At 39.9% G+C, this 15,297-nt stretch overlaps 1 protein-coding gene across 1 annotated transcript in view; it reads right to left on the bottom strand.

Annotated features, from left to right (window-relative positions):
• KIF11 (kinesin family member 11) overlaps positions 1-15,297 on the bottom strand; it is a 193,272-nt gene that overhangs the window by 68,877 nt on the left and 109,098 nt on the right. Inside the window, exons 17-21 of the mRNA XM_053692415.1 lie at positions 14,427-14,585; positions 11,623-11,762; positions 9,998-10,274; positions 9,651-9,873; positions 8,792-8,946 (exon numbers count right to left, since the gene is read on the bottom strand). Of these exons, the coding sequence (XP_053548390.1) occupies positions 8,792-8,946; positions 9,651-9,873; positions 9,998-10,274; positions 11,623-11,762; positions 14,427-14,585 (954 nt within the window). The remainder of the gene's footprint in view (positions 1-8,791; positions 8,947-9,650; positions 9,874-9,997; positions 10,275-11,622; positions 11,763-14,426; positions 14,586-15,297) is intronic.

The raw sequence follows: 15,297 nt of genomic DNA, 5'->3' as shown, positions 1-15,297 counted from the left end.
CGACCTTGGGGACTGACTGCCATAAGTCCTTTCTGGGGTCGACCATAGGAAACAATTTCTTAAATATAGGGGGAGGGACAAAAGGTATGCCGGGCCTTTCCCATTCTTTGTTTACAATGTCCGCCACCCGCTTGGGTATAGGAAAAGCTTCGGGGGGCCCCGGGACCTCTAGGAATTTGTCCATCTTACATAATTTCTCTGGAATTACCAAATTGTCACAATCATCCAGAGTAGACAACACCTCCTTAAGCAGAGCGCGGAGATGTTCCAATTTAAATTTGAATGTAATCACATCAGGTTCAGCTTGTTGAGAAATTTTCCCTGAATCTGAAATTTCTCCCTCAGACAAAACCTCCCTGGCCCCCTCAGACTGGTGTAGGGGCATGTCAGAACCATTATCATCAGCGTCCTCATGCTCTATTTTCTAAAACAGAGCAGTCGCGCTTTCGCTGATAAGTGGGCATTTTGGCTAAAATGTTTTTGATAGAATTATCCATTACAGCCGTTAATTGTTGCATAGTAAGGAGTATTGGCGCACTAGATGTACTAGGGGCCTCCTGTGTGGGCAAGACTGGCGTAGACGAAGGAGGGGATGATGCAGTACCATGCTTACTCCCCTCACTTGAGGAATCATCTTGGGCATCATTTTCTCTAAATTTTGTGTCACATAAATCACATCTATTTAAATGAGAAGGAACCTTGGCTTCCTCACATACAGAACATAGTCTATCTGATAGTTCAGACATGTTAAACAGGCATAAACTTGATAACAAAGTACAAAAAACGTTTTAAAATAAAACCGTTACTGTCACTTTAAATTTTAAACTTAACACACTTTATTACTGAATATGTGAAAAAGTATGAAGGAATTGTTCAAAATTCACCAAAATTTCACCACAGTGTCTTAAAGCCTTAAAAGTATTGCACACCAAATTTGAAAGCTTTAACTCATAAAATAACGGAACCGGAGCCGTTTTTATATTTAACCCCTATACAGTCCCTGGTATCTGCTTTGCTGAGACCCAACCAAGCCCAGAGGGGAATACGATACCAAATGACGCCTTCAGTAAGCTTTTTCTATGTATCTGAGCTCCTCACACATGCATCTGCATGCCTTGCTTCCCAAAAACAACTGCGCATTAGTGGCGCGAAAATGAGGCTCTGCCTATGATTAGAGAAGGCCCTCAGTGAAAAAGGTGTCCAATACAGTGCCTGCCGGTTATTTAACATAATTCCCAAGAATAAAATAACTCCTCAAAGCTATAAACTATTAAAAATGCTTATAAATCAATCGTTTTAGCCCAGAAAAATGTCTACCAGTCTTTAAAGCCCTTGTGAAGCCCTTTATTCTTATTTAATAAAAATGGCTTACCGGATCCCATAGGGAAAATGACAGCTTCCAGCATTACCAAGTCTTGTTAGAAATGTGTCATACCTCAAGCAGCAAAAGTCTGCTCACTGTTTCCCCCAACTGAAGTTAATTCCTCTCAACAGTCCCGTGTGGAAACAGCCATCGATTTTAGTAACGGTTGCTAAAATCATTTTCCTCTTACAAACAGAAATCTTCATCTCTTTTCTGTTTCAGAGTAAATAGTACATACCAGCACTATTTTAAAATAACAAACTCTTGATTGAAGAATAAAAACTACATTTAAACACCAAAAAACTCTAAGCCATCTCCGTGGAGATGTTGCCTGTACAACGGCAAAGAGAATGACTGGGGAAGGCGGAGCCTAGGAGGGATCATGTGACCAGCTTTGCTGGGCTCTTTGCCATTTCCTGTTGGGGAAGAGAATATCCCACAAGTAAGGATGACGCCGTGGACCGGACACACCTATGTTGGAGAAAATAAAGTAGTTTACAAAACAGACAAGTAAACCAAGACCTCATTGAAGCAAATGCATACAAAGACATTATACAGACAAACAGAAAAACATTAACACTAGAATATCCATGTAAAAACCATAATAATAATCATAATAGTAAAAAAAAAAAATAAAAAAAAAAATACAGCAGTGTATTTTTTTATTTTTACACTAGTAAAATCAAGAGCTGAAAATAAATGTTTTTATTAACTAGGCACACTGAACAGGTCCATTGCAATTTAATAACAAATCTATAATGTGAAGACCGGGCTTAGATTTTTAGTCACTATTTAGAGGACTGAGGAAATATATATAAACATAAAAAAAAAATTATGCAAAAATAATCAACTAAAACATTTAAAAGAACATTAAATACCATGTAACTACAAGACATTTCTGTTGTGTTGCTTGTTAGTATAAAAACATAATTTATGCTTACCTGATAAATTTATTTCTCTTGTAGTGTATCCAGTCCACAGATCATCCATTACTTGTGGGATATTCTCCTTCCCAACAGGAAGTTGCAAGAGGATCACCCACAGCAGAGCTGCTATATAGCTCCTCCCCTCACTGCCATATCCAGTCATTCGACCGAAACAAGACGAGAAAGGAGAAACCATAGGGTGCAGTGGTGACTGTAGTTCAATTAAAATTGAGACCTGCCTGAAAAGGACAGGGCGGGCCGTGGACTGGATACACTACAAGAGAAATAAATTTATCAGGTAAGCATAAATTATGTTTTCTCTTGTTAAGTGTATCCAGTCCACGGATCATCCATTACTTGTGGGATACCAATACCAAAGCTAAAGTACACGGATGATGGGAGGGACAAGGCAGGAACTTAAACGGAAGGAACCACTGCCTGTAGAACCTGTCTCCCAAAAACAGCCTCCGAAGAAGCAAAAGTATCAAATTTGGAAAAAATATGAAGGGAAGACCAGGTTGCAGCCTTGCAAATCTGTTCAACAGAGGCCTCATTTTTAAAGGCCCAGGTAGAAGCCACAGCTCTAGTAGAATGAGCTGTAATCTGTCCAGCAGTCTCATAGGCTAAACGGATTATACTCCGAAGCCAAAAAGAAAGAGAGGTCGCCGAGGCCTTCTGACCTCTCCTCTGTCCAGAGTAAACAACAAAGAGGTTAGATGTTTGGCGAAAATCTTTAGTAGCCTGTAAGTAAAACTTCAAGGCACGGACTACGTCTAGATTATGCAAAAGACGTTCCTTCTTTGAAGAAGGATTAGGACATAATGATGGAACAACAATCTCTTGATTGATATTCTTGTTAGAAACCACCTTAGGTAAAAACCCAGGTTTTGTACGCAGAACAACTGTATCTGAATGAAAGATCAGATAAGGTGAATCACAATGTAAGGCAGATAACTCCGAGACTCTTCGAGCCGAGGAAATAGCCATCAGAAAAAAGAACTTTCCATGAAAGAAGTTTGATATCAATAGAATGAAGGGGTTCAAACGGAAACCCCTTGAAGAACTTTAAGAACCAAGTTTAAGCTCCATGGAGGAGCAACAGGTTTAATTCTAACTAAAGCCTGACAAAATGCCTGAACGTCTGGAACTTCTGCCAGACGCTTGTGTAAAAGAATAGACAGAGCAGAAATCTGTCCCTTTAAAGAACTAGCTGATAATCCTTTGTCCAAACCCTCTTGGAGGAAGGACAATATCCTAGGAATCCTAACCCTACTCCATGAGTAATTCTTGGATTCACAACAATGAAGATATTTACGCCATATCTTGTGGTAAATTTTCCTGGTGACAGGCTTTCGTGCCTGTATTAAAGGTATCAATTACTGACTCGGAGAAGCCACGCTTTGATAGGATCAAGCGTTCAATCTCCATGCAGTCAGTCTCAGAGAAAGGACATTGTATTAGAAGGTCTTGTCTCAGAGGCAGAGTCCATGGTGGTAAGGATGACATGTCCACTAGGTCTGCATACCAGGTCCTGCGTGGCCACGCAGGCGCCATCAATATCACCGATGCTCTTTCCTGTTTGATTTTGGCAATCAGACGAGGGAGCAGAGGAAACGGTGGAAACACATAAGCCAGGTTGAAGAACCAAGGCGCTACTAGAGCATCTATCAGTGCCGCTTCTGGGCCCCTGGACCTGGATCCATAACAAGGAAACTTGGCGTTCTGGCGAGACGCCATGAGATCCAATTCTGGTTTGCCCCAACGGAGAACCAATTGAGCAAACACCTCCGGATGGAGTTCCCATTCCCCCGGATGAAAAGTCTGACGACTTAGAAAATCCGCCTCCCAGTTCTCTACACCTGGGATATGGATCGCTGAAAGGTGGCAAGAATGAGTCTCTGCCCAGCGAATTATCTTGGAGACTTCTGACATCGCTAGGGAACTCCTGGTTCCCCCTTGATGGTTGATGTAAGCCACAGTCGTGATGTTGTCCGACTGAAATCTGATGAACCTCAGTGTTGCTAGCTGAGGCCAAGCCAGAAGAGCATTGAATATCGCTCTTAACTCCAGAATATTTATTGGGAGGAGTTTCTTTGGGAGTTCCAGACTGCACCCCAACCTAGAAGGCTGGGATCTGTTGTTACAATTGTCCAATCTGGTCTGCGAAAGGTCATACCCTTGGACAGATGGGCCCGAGATAACCACCAGAGAAGAGAATCTCTGGTTTCCTGATCCAGATTTAGTAGAGGGGACAAATCTGTAATCCCCATTCCACTGACTGAGCATGCATAATTGCAGCGGTCTGAGATGCAGGCACGCGAATGGCACTATGTCCATCGCCGCTACCATTAAGCCGATTACTTCCATGCACTGAGCCACCGTGGGGCGCGGAATGGAGTGAAGAACACGGCAAGCATTTAGAAGTTTTGATAACCTGGACTCCGTCAGGTAAATTTTCATTTCTACAGAATCTATTAGAGTCCCTAGGAAGGAAACCCTCGTGAGAGGAGATAGATTACTCTTTTCTTCGTTCACTTTCCCCCCATGCGACCTCAGGAATGCCAGAACTATCTCTGTATGAGATTTGGCAATTTGAAAGCTTGACGCCTGTATCAGGATATCGTCCAGGTAAGGAGCCACCGCTATGCCTCGCAGTCTAAGGACCGCCAGAAGTGAGCCCAGAACCTTTGTAAAAATTCTTGGGGCTGTAGCCAACGCGAATGGAAGAGCTACAAATTGGTAATGCCTGTCTAGAAAGGCAAACCTCAGGAACTGATGATGATTCTTGTGAATCGGAATGTGAAGGTAGGCATCCTTTAAGTTTACTGTGGTCATGTACTGACCCTCTTGGATCATGGGTAAAATGTTTCGAATAGTTTCCATCTTGAATGACGGAACTGAGGAATTTGTTTAGGATCTTTAAATCCAAAATTGGTCTGAAGGTTCCCTCTTTTTTGGGAACCACAAACAGATTTGAATAAAACCCCTGTCCTTGTTCCGTCCGCGGAACTGGATGGATCACTCCCATTACAAGGAGATCTTGTACGCAGCTTAGGAATGGCTCTTTCTTTATCTGGTTTGCAGATAATCTTGAAAGGTGAAATCTCCCTTGTGGAGGAGAAGCTTTGAAGTCCAGAAGATATCCCTGAGATATGATCTCCAACGCCCAGGGATCCTGAACATCTCTTGCCCACGCCTGGGCGAAGAGAGAGAGTCTGCCCCCCACTAGATCCGTTGTCGGATAGGGGGCCGCTCCTTCCTGCTGTCTTAGAGGCAGCAGCAGGCTTTCTGGCCTGCTTGCCCTTGTTCCAGGACTGGTTAGGTTTCCAGGCCTGCTTGGATTGAGCAAAAGTTCCCTCTTGTTTTGAAGCAGAGGAAGTTGATGCTGCACCTGCCTTGAAATTTCGAAAGGCACGAAAATTAGACTGTTTGGCCTTTGATTTGGCCCTGTCCTGAGGAAGGGTATGACCCCTACCTCCAGTAATGTCAGCAATAATTTCTTTCAAACCAGGCCCGAATAAGGTCTGCCCCTTGAAAGGAATGTTGAGTAATTTTGACTTTGAAGTCACATCAGCTGACCAGGATTTGAGCCATAGAGCCCTACGCGCCTGGATGGCGAATCCGGAATTCTTAGCCGTTAGTTTAGTCAAATGAACAATGGCATCAGAAACAAATGAGTTAGCTAGCTTAAGAGTTCTAAGCTTGTCAACAATTTCAGTCAATGGAGCTGTATGGATGGCCTCAAACCAGAATGCCGCCGCAGCAGTGACAGGCGCAATGCATGCAAGGGGCTGTAAAATAAAACCTTGTTGAATAAACATTTTCTTAAGGTAACCCTCTAATTTTTTATCCATTGGATCTGAAAAAGCACAACTGTCCTCAACCGGGATAGTGGTACGCTTTGATAAAGTAGAAACTGCTCCCTCCACCTTAGGGACAGTCTGCCATAAGTCCCGTGTAGTGGCATCTATTGGAAACATTTTTCTAAATATAGGAGGTGGGGAAAAGGGCACACCGGGCCTATCCCATTCCTTACTAATAATTTCTGTAAGCCTTTTAGGTATTGGAAAAACATCAGTGCACACCGGCACTGCATAGTATTTATCCAGCCTACACAATTTCTCTGGCACTGCAATTGTGTCACAGTCATTCAGAGCAGCTAATACCTCCCCAAGCAATACACGGAGGTTCTCAAGCTTAAATTTTAAATTATAAATCTCTGAATCAGGTCTCCCCGAATCAGAGACGTCACCCACAGACTGAAGCTCTCCGTCCTCAGGTTCTGCATATTGTGACGCAGTATCAGACATGGCTCTTACAGCATCTACGCGCTCTGTATCTTGTCTAACCCCAGAGCTATCTCGCTTGCCTCTTAATTCAGGCAATCTGGATAATACCTCTGACAGGGTATAATTCATGATTGCAGCCATGTCCTGCAAAGTAATCGCTATGGGCGTCCCTGATGTACTTTGCGCCATATTAGCGTGCGTCCCTTGAGCGGGAGGCGAAGGGTCCGACACGTGGGGAGAGTTAGTCGGCATAACTTCCCCCTCGACAGACCCCTCTGGTGACAATTCTTTTATAGATAAAGACTGATCTTTACTGTTTAAGGTGAAATCAATACATTTAGTACACATTCTCCTATGGGGCTCCACCATGGCTTTTAAACATAATGAACAAGTATCCTCTGTTTGACATGTTTGTACAGACTAGCAATGAGACTAGCAAGCTTGGAAAACACTTTAAAGCAAGTTATCAAGCAATATAAAAATTTTTACTGTGCCTTTAAGAGAAACAAATTGACAAAATTTGAAATAACAGTGAAAAAAGGCCGTTACACTAACAAAATTTTTACAGTGTATGTAACAAGTCAGCAGAACATTGCACCCACTTGCAAATGGATGATTAAACCCTTAATAACAAAAACAGAATAATAAATGACAAAAACGTTTTTTAAACAGTCACAACAACTGCCACAGTCTACTGTGATTGTTACCCTCCTCAAACACGACTTTGAAGCCTTTTGAGCCCTTCAGAGATGTCCTGTATCATGCAGAGGGAAGCTGAATGTCTCTGTCAGTATTTTTAGCTGCACAGAAAAGCACTAAAATAGGCCCTTCCCACTCATATTGCAACAGTGGAAAGCATGTTTCTAGGCAAAAATTAAACCAGCCATGTGGAAAAAAACTAGGCCCCAATAAGTTTTGTCACCAAACATATATAAAAACGATTAAACATGCCAGCAAACGTTTTATATATCACTTTTATAAGAGTATGTATCTCTGTTAATAAGCCTGATACCAGTCGCTATCACTGCATTTAAGGCTTAACTTACATTAATCCGGTATCAGCAGCATTTTTCTAGCAAATTCCATCCCTAGAAATATATTAACTGCACATACCTTATTGCAGGAAAACCTGCACGCCATTCCCTCTCTGAAGTTACCTCACTCCTCAGAATATGTGAGAACAGCCATGGATCTTAGTTACTTCTGCTAAGATCATAGAAAATGCAGGCAGATTCTTCTTCTAAATACTGCCTGAGATAAACAGTACACTCCGGTACCATTTAAAAATAAACTTTTGATTGAAGTTAAAAAACTAACTATAATACACCACTCTCTTACTACGTCCATCTTTGTTGAGAGTTGCAAGAGAATGACTGGATATGGCAGTGAGGGGAGGAGCTATATAGCAGCTCTGCTGTGGGTGATCCTCTTGCAACTTCCTGTTGGGAAGGAGAATATCCCACAAGTAATGGATGATCCGTGGACTGGATACACTTAACAAGAGAAATTAAATGATTTGCAGTTATTAGTTAAAGCCAATTAGGGAAAGATATGTAGCAGGTCAGGCCTTGATAAGTCAGCACGGTGGATTTCAAGTTCTAAGAATTAGAAAATGCTCTATTTGCAGAACTAAATTACATTAAAAGGGGACAACAAATAATAAAAGTATATTGCAAAATGGTTTAAAGGACCAGTCAACACTCTAGATTTGCATAATCAACAAATGCAAGATAACAAGACAATACAATAGCACTTAGTCTAAACTTCAAATGAGTAGATTTTTTTTCTGACCATTATAAAAGTTGTCTTTTTCCACTCCCCCTGTACCATGTGACAGACATCAGCCAATCACAAATGCATACACGTACCATGTGATAGCCAACAGCCATTCACAAATGCATACACGCTTATTCTTGCACATGCTCAGTAGGAGCTGGTGACTCAAAAAGTTTAAATATAAAAAGACTGTGCACATTTTGTTAATGTAAGTAATTTGGAAAATTGTTTAAAATAGCATGCTCTATCTGAATAATGAAAGTTTAATTTTGATTGAGTGTCCCTTTAATTTCTCATAACTAAAACATTTTATATTAATAGCTCAAGGTGCTTACTGTCCCTTTAATATGGAACGGTTGAAGAAAATTTTAGAGTTTTTTTGTTTGCATGAATCTGAATATCCAATACAAATCCCTTGCAGCTACTCCATTATTTACCTGGTCAACAGGCTCCTCTACCATACAATCGGTGCTAGCAATGAGAGCCATGAGATCCTCTTGCTGTTGCCTGAATTGCTTCAGTAGCAATTCTCGGGACTTTGTCTTCATTAGCAAAGATGGATAATTAAAATCCCTCCTCTGAGGAGTCCTGCCTGTAATACACAATTTATTCCACTGAATTTAGGAAAGAGGTTAAAAGGGGGGGGAAAAAAAAAAAAAAAAAAAAAAACACCCTTACACAACTAAGGTATTCTTCTAAACAACTCATTTCAAAATACAAGAAGGATTTTTTCAAGGTTCCCATTTACAAAACTGCTTAAATTAAAAATGTTAACACTGCCAGAGTCAGTGCGAAACAGTAAAAATCCTGCCATAGGTTGCACAGAGTGCTGTGCGATGTTATTGGTGCTGAAAGTACATGGTCAGCAAATGTGTAGCACATCCCAAACACTAAAATACATAGGACACCACAGCTACACAGAAGTAGATTGCCAAAAAACTAATCAGATGATATTTAATATGTCCCTTTAAGACATGGCTTAATAAATCCTGGGAGCAAAGGCTGCTAACATTTTGGTCCCATTAAGTTGTGCAGCTACCTCCTTAATATTAAGGATTGAGTCTACATTTTTATATATATTTATCTACCTCTGCTTTAAAAGATAGCGCCCCTGTAAGATTATTGGATGAGAAGCAAAGATCAACCAACCCCTTAACTGACGTTCCACAAAAACAGAATAGGATTTGATGTATTTTGGATTATTGTTGGATCCACAATATACCCTTTGTTTCTCATATTTTAAGATGTAAATGAGGTGCTGTGTAAAAGTCAACATGACAAGTTTTATATTCTCACCAGTTGGGATGTCATGTTTGAGCTCTTCCATAAGATAGGAGTACACTTTATTGAGAGCCATCTGAGCATGCTTTTGAAGTTCTAACTTTTGGTCTACAAGCATTAGCTTGTCATCGTTGACCTGCTCTAATAGGATGCCCAGAGCCTTCTCCTCAGCTAGACACTGATGGTTCACATGTTCAGTAATCTCAGTCACCGATGAGCCACAACAGTCTTCTACATTCTGTGATTGGATGAAACAAAATATAAACTGTTTGTTCATTGGGAGGTTGATTCATAATGGATGATACTATACATAGGAGGAAAGAGGTATTCACACAATGGGTCATTTGCAGTTGCCTTCTTACCTTCTGTAGGTCCTGGAGCTGTGCTTTAGTAGCTTGTAGATAGCACATATTCTGATCTGCAAAGGAGCCAACCTGGACACTGGCATTTTCACACCACTCTTCTGTATTCTGAGAGATGGCATTAATGGTGCTGCTAAGATGCCCACACTGCCTGGTGGACTCCTCCAGGGTGCTCAGATTGGAGCCAGTGAGATCCCTGACCTCCGTAGCCATGTCCTGAGACTGACTCACAAATTTCTGATGGGATGATGTAGCCAAGATGAGATCTGAAGAAAGTCTGAGAGAACAAAAAGGTATACAAATCTAAAAGGTGTAGCAAGAAAAGATTTACAAATGGGCTAAGAAGGAAAGTAAAGACTCAAACATATGATTTTTTTTTTTAAAAAACCCCACATTTTTTACATTCTTTCACCATGCACTAAAAATAGTACCAAAGCAAAACATATCTGATTAAAGTGGAATAGTATTAGATACAATAATGTTTAGATCATGTTTCTTCTGCAATGTTCCATTTTAATGTCCAAAGCAGTGTTTCTCAATTTTAGCCCTCAAACACTTAACAGGTCAGGTTTTCAGAATATCTGAACTAGAGTAAAGGTGAAATGATCAGCTGATCAGTATTCATTGTTATTAACCGGCACACACCTAAGGTAATCCTAAAAATCTGGAGTGTTTGTGTACTGAGGACTTCAATTGAAAAACACTGATCTAAAATAGGTTATCTCCAGAACAGAAAATTTGGCAGCTAACTATATATTGATATTGCTTTGGCATCTTCAAAAAATTAAGCCAATCTTTTTTTTTTCTTTTTCAGAAAATGTCTAATCTATTGATGTATATATGCACTTCTTTGTAGGTCATCAACACTTTCAGTATATGGAATGAAGAATAAAAAAGAAGGCGGTCCAATGGCACAGTAACTTCAGTATACAGGTCCCTTCACACAGGTCCCCCTGATATGGGCTACTCACACATTTTAAGCACTAATCTCAAAGTGCAATATAGGGCAGTCTGGGTCCTCAAGAGCTCCCCAGCTAGCTCTCCTCTGGCCACACAATCAGAGTTCTAACTTGCAAAATGCTTCCAGCTTTGTTTTTACAGTGTATACACACTTTTTAATAAATTTGATTCCAAGTTTTCTTGGGATACTTTTATTCTGGTTATCCTGGATGGTGATTTATGTATTTGCTGTGGGATTTCCAATTGATATACACAAGTGACTACATCCCCATTTTGCTCCAAATGAACATACAGCCAGTGATGGGAGAATACACATGTATGCATGCTTCTCATTTGGAAGACAGAATGCATGGCGCAGAGATACAGAGCAACACACAGAGGCCAAAATACTTACGTAACCTGTAAAAAGGTTGGAAACGCTGCATGAGAAAATACTGCTGCCTTTCAAAGGTGCGGGGGAAGGGTGAACAAAAATCAAATCCAGACAAAATAAAGCATATCATACAAACATTTAAAGTAAGCTATACACAAGACTTTGTTTTATACTAATTCCATAGTTATATACTAGATTTTACAATGTATCAAAGTTACGTAATAGGGGGAAAAAGAAGAAAAAGGGCCTCTGTTGAGTGTTATATATATTTTTTTATTACTATACATCTTACCCATCTATATCTTCTTGAAAGCAGCTATTAGATTTCTTTAAATTTTCTTGCTTTGCCAAAAGCCCAGAAAAGTTTTGATTTGTCTCCATTGCTAGGACGTTCAATTGGTTTTGAAGTGAAGTGATGAGATGATTCATACCCTAGAGACAAAAGCGCAACCTTTTTATAAAAATAATTAATTAATAAAAAAAAAAAGGATTCAATACACATTTTAATAATGCATAAAAGAGGTTTATATGTATCACAATGAATTTTTAAAGTATAAGCAGTAACTATAGTAAATACATAAAAGGTAATTCTGACCCGTCCATGCTAAAATCTACTTAAAGTGACACTAAAGTCAAAATCTAAATTCATGCATACCTGATAAACTCTTTTCTTTCCTGGCATGGAGAGTCCATTAATCCATTCGAATTACTAGTGGGAAATTCAACTCCTGGCCACCAGGAGGAGGCAAAGAACACCGCAGTAAAGGTTTAAGTATCCTCTTACTTCCCATAATCCCCAGTCATTCAGCTGAGGGAATACGGAAAGAGAAGAGGACACCAGGGGTTTAGAGGTGCCTGAAGTTTAGAAAATAAAAAGAAGCCGCCTTGAAATTAGACAAGGGCGGGTCGTGGAACCTCCATGCCAGGAAAGAAAATATTTTTTTCAGGTAAGCATAAATTGTGTTGTTTTCTTTCCAATTGCATGGAGAGTCCACAAATCCATTCTAATTACTAGTGGGAATCAATTCCCAAGCTAGAGGACACAGAATGGAAGGGAGGGAGAAACAAAACAGGCAGACCTAAACTGAGGGCACAACCTTTTGAAAAAACAAAAATGTTTGCTTACCTGATAAATTTCATTCTTTCTAGACACTGAGTCCACGGATCATCATCAATTACTGTTGGGAATATCACTCCTGGCCAGCAGGAGGAGGCAAAGCGCATCACAGAAGAGCCGTTTAGTATCACTTCCCTTCCCACAAACCTGAAAACAGGGAAGGCCATGGACTCACTGTGTCAAGAAATAAATTTATCAGGTAAGCATAAATGTAGTTTTCTTTCTAATGACATGGAGAGTCCACGGATCATCAGCAATTACTGTTGGGAATCAATACCCAAGCTAGAGGACACCGATGATACGCGAGAGACAAGACAGGTAATCTAAACAGAAGGCACTACTGCGTGAAATACCTCTCCCAAAGAAACCACAGCCAAGGCAATTATCAAATTAATAGAATTTAGAAAAAACTGTTCCACAGAGGCCTCATTTTTGAAGGCCCAAGAAGATGACACCGCCCCAGTGGAGGGAGCTGAAATACTCTGAGGAGGCTGCTGTCCAGCAGACTTATTAGCCCTACGATTAACACTTCGCAACCAGAGAAGAAAAGTGGAAGAAGCTTTCCGGCATTTATGTTTATCCAGAAAAACTAAAACAATGCAGAAAACCAACAAAAGTCCTGAGATTGAAATAAAATGTTTGGGCCCGCACAACATCTAGGATGTGCAACAGACTATTTTCATGAAAAGAAGGAATAGGAGAGGGAAAAAGAACAACAATTTCCTGAATAAAAACTTCTGTCCGAAAAGGAACCTAGAAAGAAAACCAAAGTTGGTACGGAGAATTGCCTTATCTGTTAGACATAAGAGATAAGGAGAACCACACTGCCAAGCCGAGAGTCCAGAACTCTCTAAGCAGAAGAAAGTAGAAAGAAAAAAACTTTCCAAGATATCTATGGAATGCATACTCCAGGTTTAAGAGGTCCTATTCCTCCCATGGACCTGATAATGAAGAGAAAGTCCTGAGTTAGAATCTCTCAGGTTTTCCAGAGGCAGGGCAGCAACAATATATGGGAAGTACAGTGAGAATTATGTCCCACCAGTTCCCATTGCTCTAAAGCCACCAAAAGCTCTACTGTAGAGACTGATATGGACTACGGCTACACCCAAGAACAAAGCAGCACACTCTGGCACTACTTTAAAAATAAAAAAACTCTTGATTGAAGAATCTAATCTAACACCTCACTTTACCTCTTCCTATCACAAAGAGAATGACTTAAGTGGGAGGGAAGGGAGGAGCTATTTAACAGCTCCGCTGTGGTGCTCTTTGCCTCCTCCTGCTGACCAGGAGGTGAATATCCCATTAGTAATTAAGATGATCCGTGGACTCGTGTCTTAAAGAAATAAGCAAAACTTTGACATTTAAATTTTTTTTAAAAAAATGGCTGTATAGGTTATATAAATGGATCATCTACAAAACTTTTTTGCAAAGAAAAATCTAGTGTATAATGTCCCTTTAAAGCTCTACTGGGGTGTTCTTTGCCTTCTCCTGGTGGCCAGGAGTTGAATTTGAATGGATATGTGGACTCTTTATTTTGGAAAGAAATAAGTTTATGATTCAGATAGAGCATGCAGTTTTAAGACAATTTCCAATTTACTTCTATTTTATGCACAATTTCTGGGAACAAGATCCTACTGAGCATGTGCACAAGCTGACAGGGTATAAGTATACTAGTCTGTGATTGGCTAATGTTTCATATGATGCAGGGACCAGAAAATGGGAGAGAAAAATAAGTGTCAGAAAGAAAAAGAAAAAAATCTACTGCTTATTTGAAATTTAGAATAAGTGTTATTGCCTTATCTTTTAATATGTACTTGTTAATTACACAACGGTATTGTATTGAGTGGTCCTTTAAGCAGTTCTGCTGAGAAACCCCAATCTTAATTCCACATAGATTCAAGTCTAACTTTAGAATGTTTGAACTCTGTAGTCCTAAGATCATCTAGAGATAATATGCCCAGTGATCAGTAAGTGATTACCTGTGCATTAGCAGTTTGAGCCGTTATTAGGTCTTCTTTAATTTTCTCATACTCCAGAGACATGCTTGTTAGAGCATTTTTAGAATCCAAACGTAGCTGATGTAACATCATGGAGTGCCCAGCGAAAAAAGAATTCAATTCTTCTTTATGGGATTCAATCTAAAATAATTTAAAGTAAAAAAAAGATACACAGATTAAAAAAAATAAAAATCTCTTGACAACCTACTAAATTTCATTCATTAAACTTTACATTGAAGCGTTTTAATAAAAATTACTTACCCTTTTTCTATAGGAAAACCAGACCAGCGACCCTCCGCCCGCAGCTCCTGCTGTACTAAGCACAACAATGACGAAACCGACCTCCTCCAATCATTGCGAGCACCCCAAGGCATCCAGCTCGTAAGGCCATGCAACGATTAGAGAAAGCTGGATTAGTCATCAATATGCTAAGTACAGAGGAGGTGCGGGTGGATGGTCGCCGGTCTGGTTTTGCTAAAGAAAAAGGGAAGTATTAACAAAAAAAAGCTTCAATGTAAAGTTTAATGAATGAAAGTGCCCATGTTTTTAATAGTATTTTTAAAAACCGGGCACTCATTCATTCAACTTCACATTCACTTTAACCATTAGCTCCACTATAAAACTAAAAAGAGGCAATTAAAGGGACACCGAACCCAAAATTTTTCTTTCATGATTCAGAAAGAGCATGCAATTTTAAGCAACTTTCTAATTTACTCCTATTATCAATTTTTCTTCATTCTCTTGCTATTTTTATTTGAAAAAGAAGTCATCTAAGCCAAGGAGCAAGCACATTTTTAGTTCAGTACCATGGACAGCACTTGCTTATTGGTGCTGTCCAATCAGCAAGGACAAC

Source organism: Bombina bombina, chromosome 9 (genome assembly GCF_027579735.1).
Source record: "Bombina bombina isolate aBomBom1 chromosome 9, aBomBom1.pri, whole genome shotgun sequence".
Taxonomy (NCBI): Eukaryota; Metazoa; Chordata; class Amphibia; order Anura; family Bombinatoridae; genus Bombina; species Bombina bombina.
This window is presented reverse-complemented; position numbering and strand designations above follow the sequence as displayed.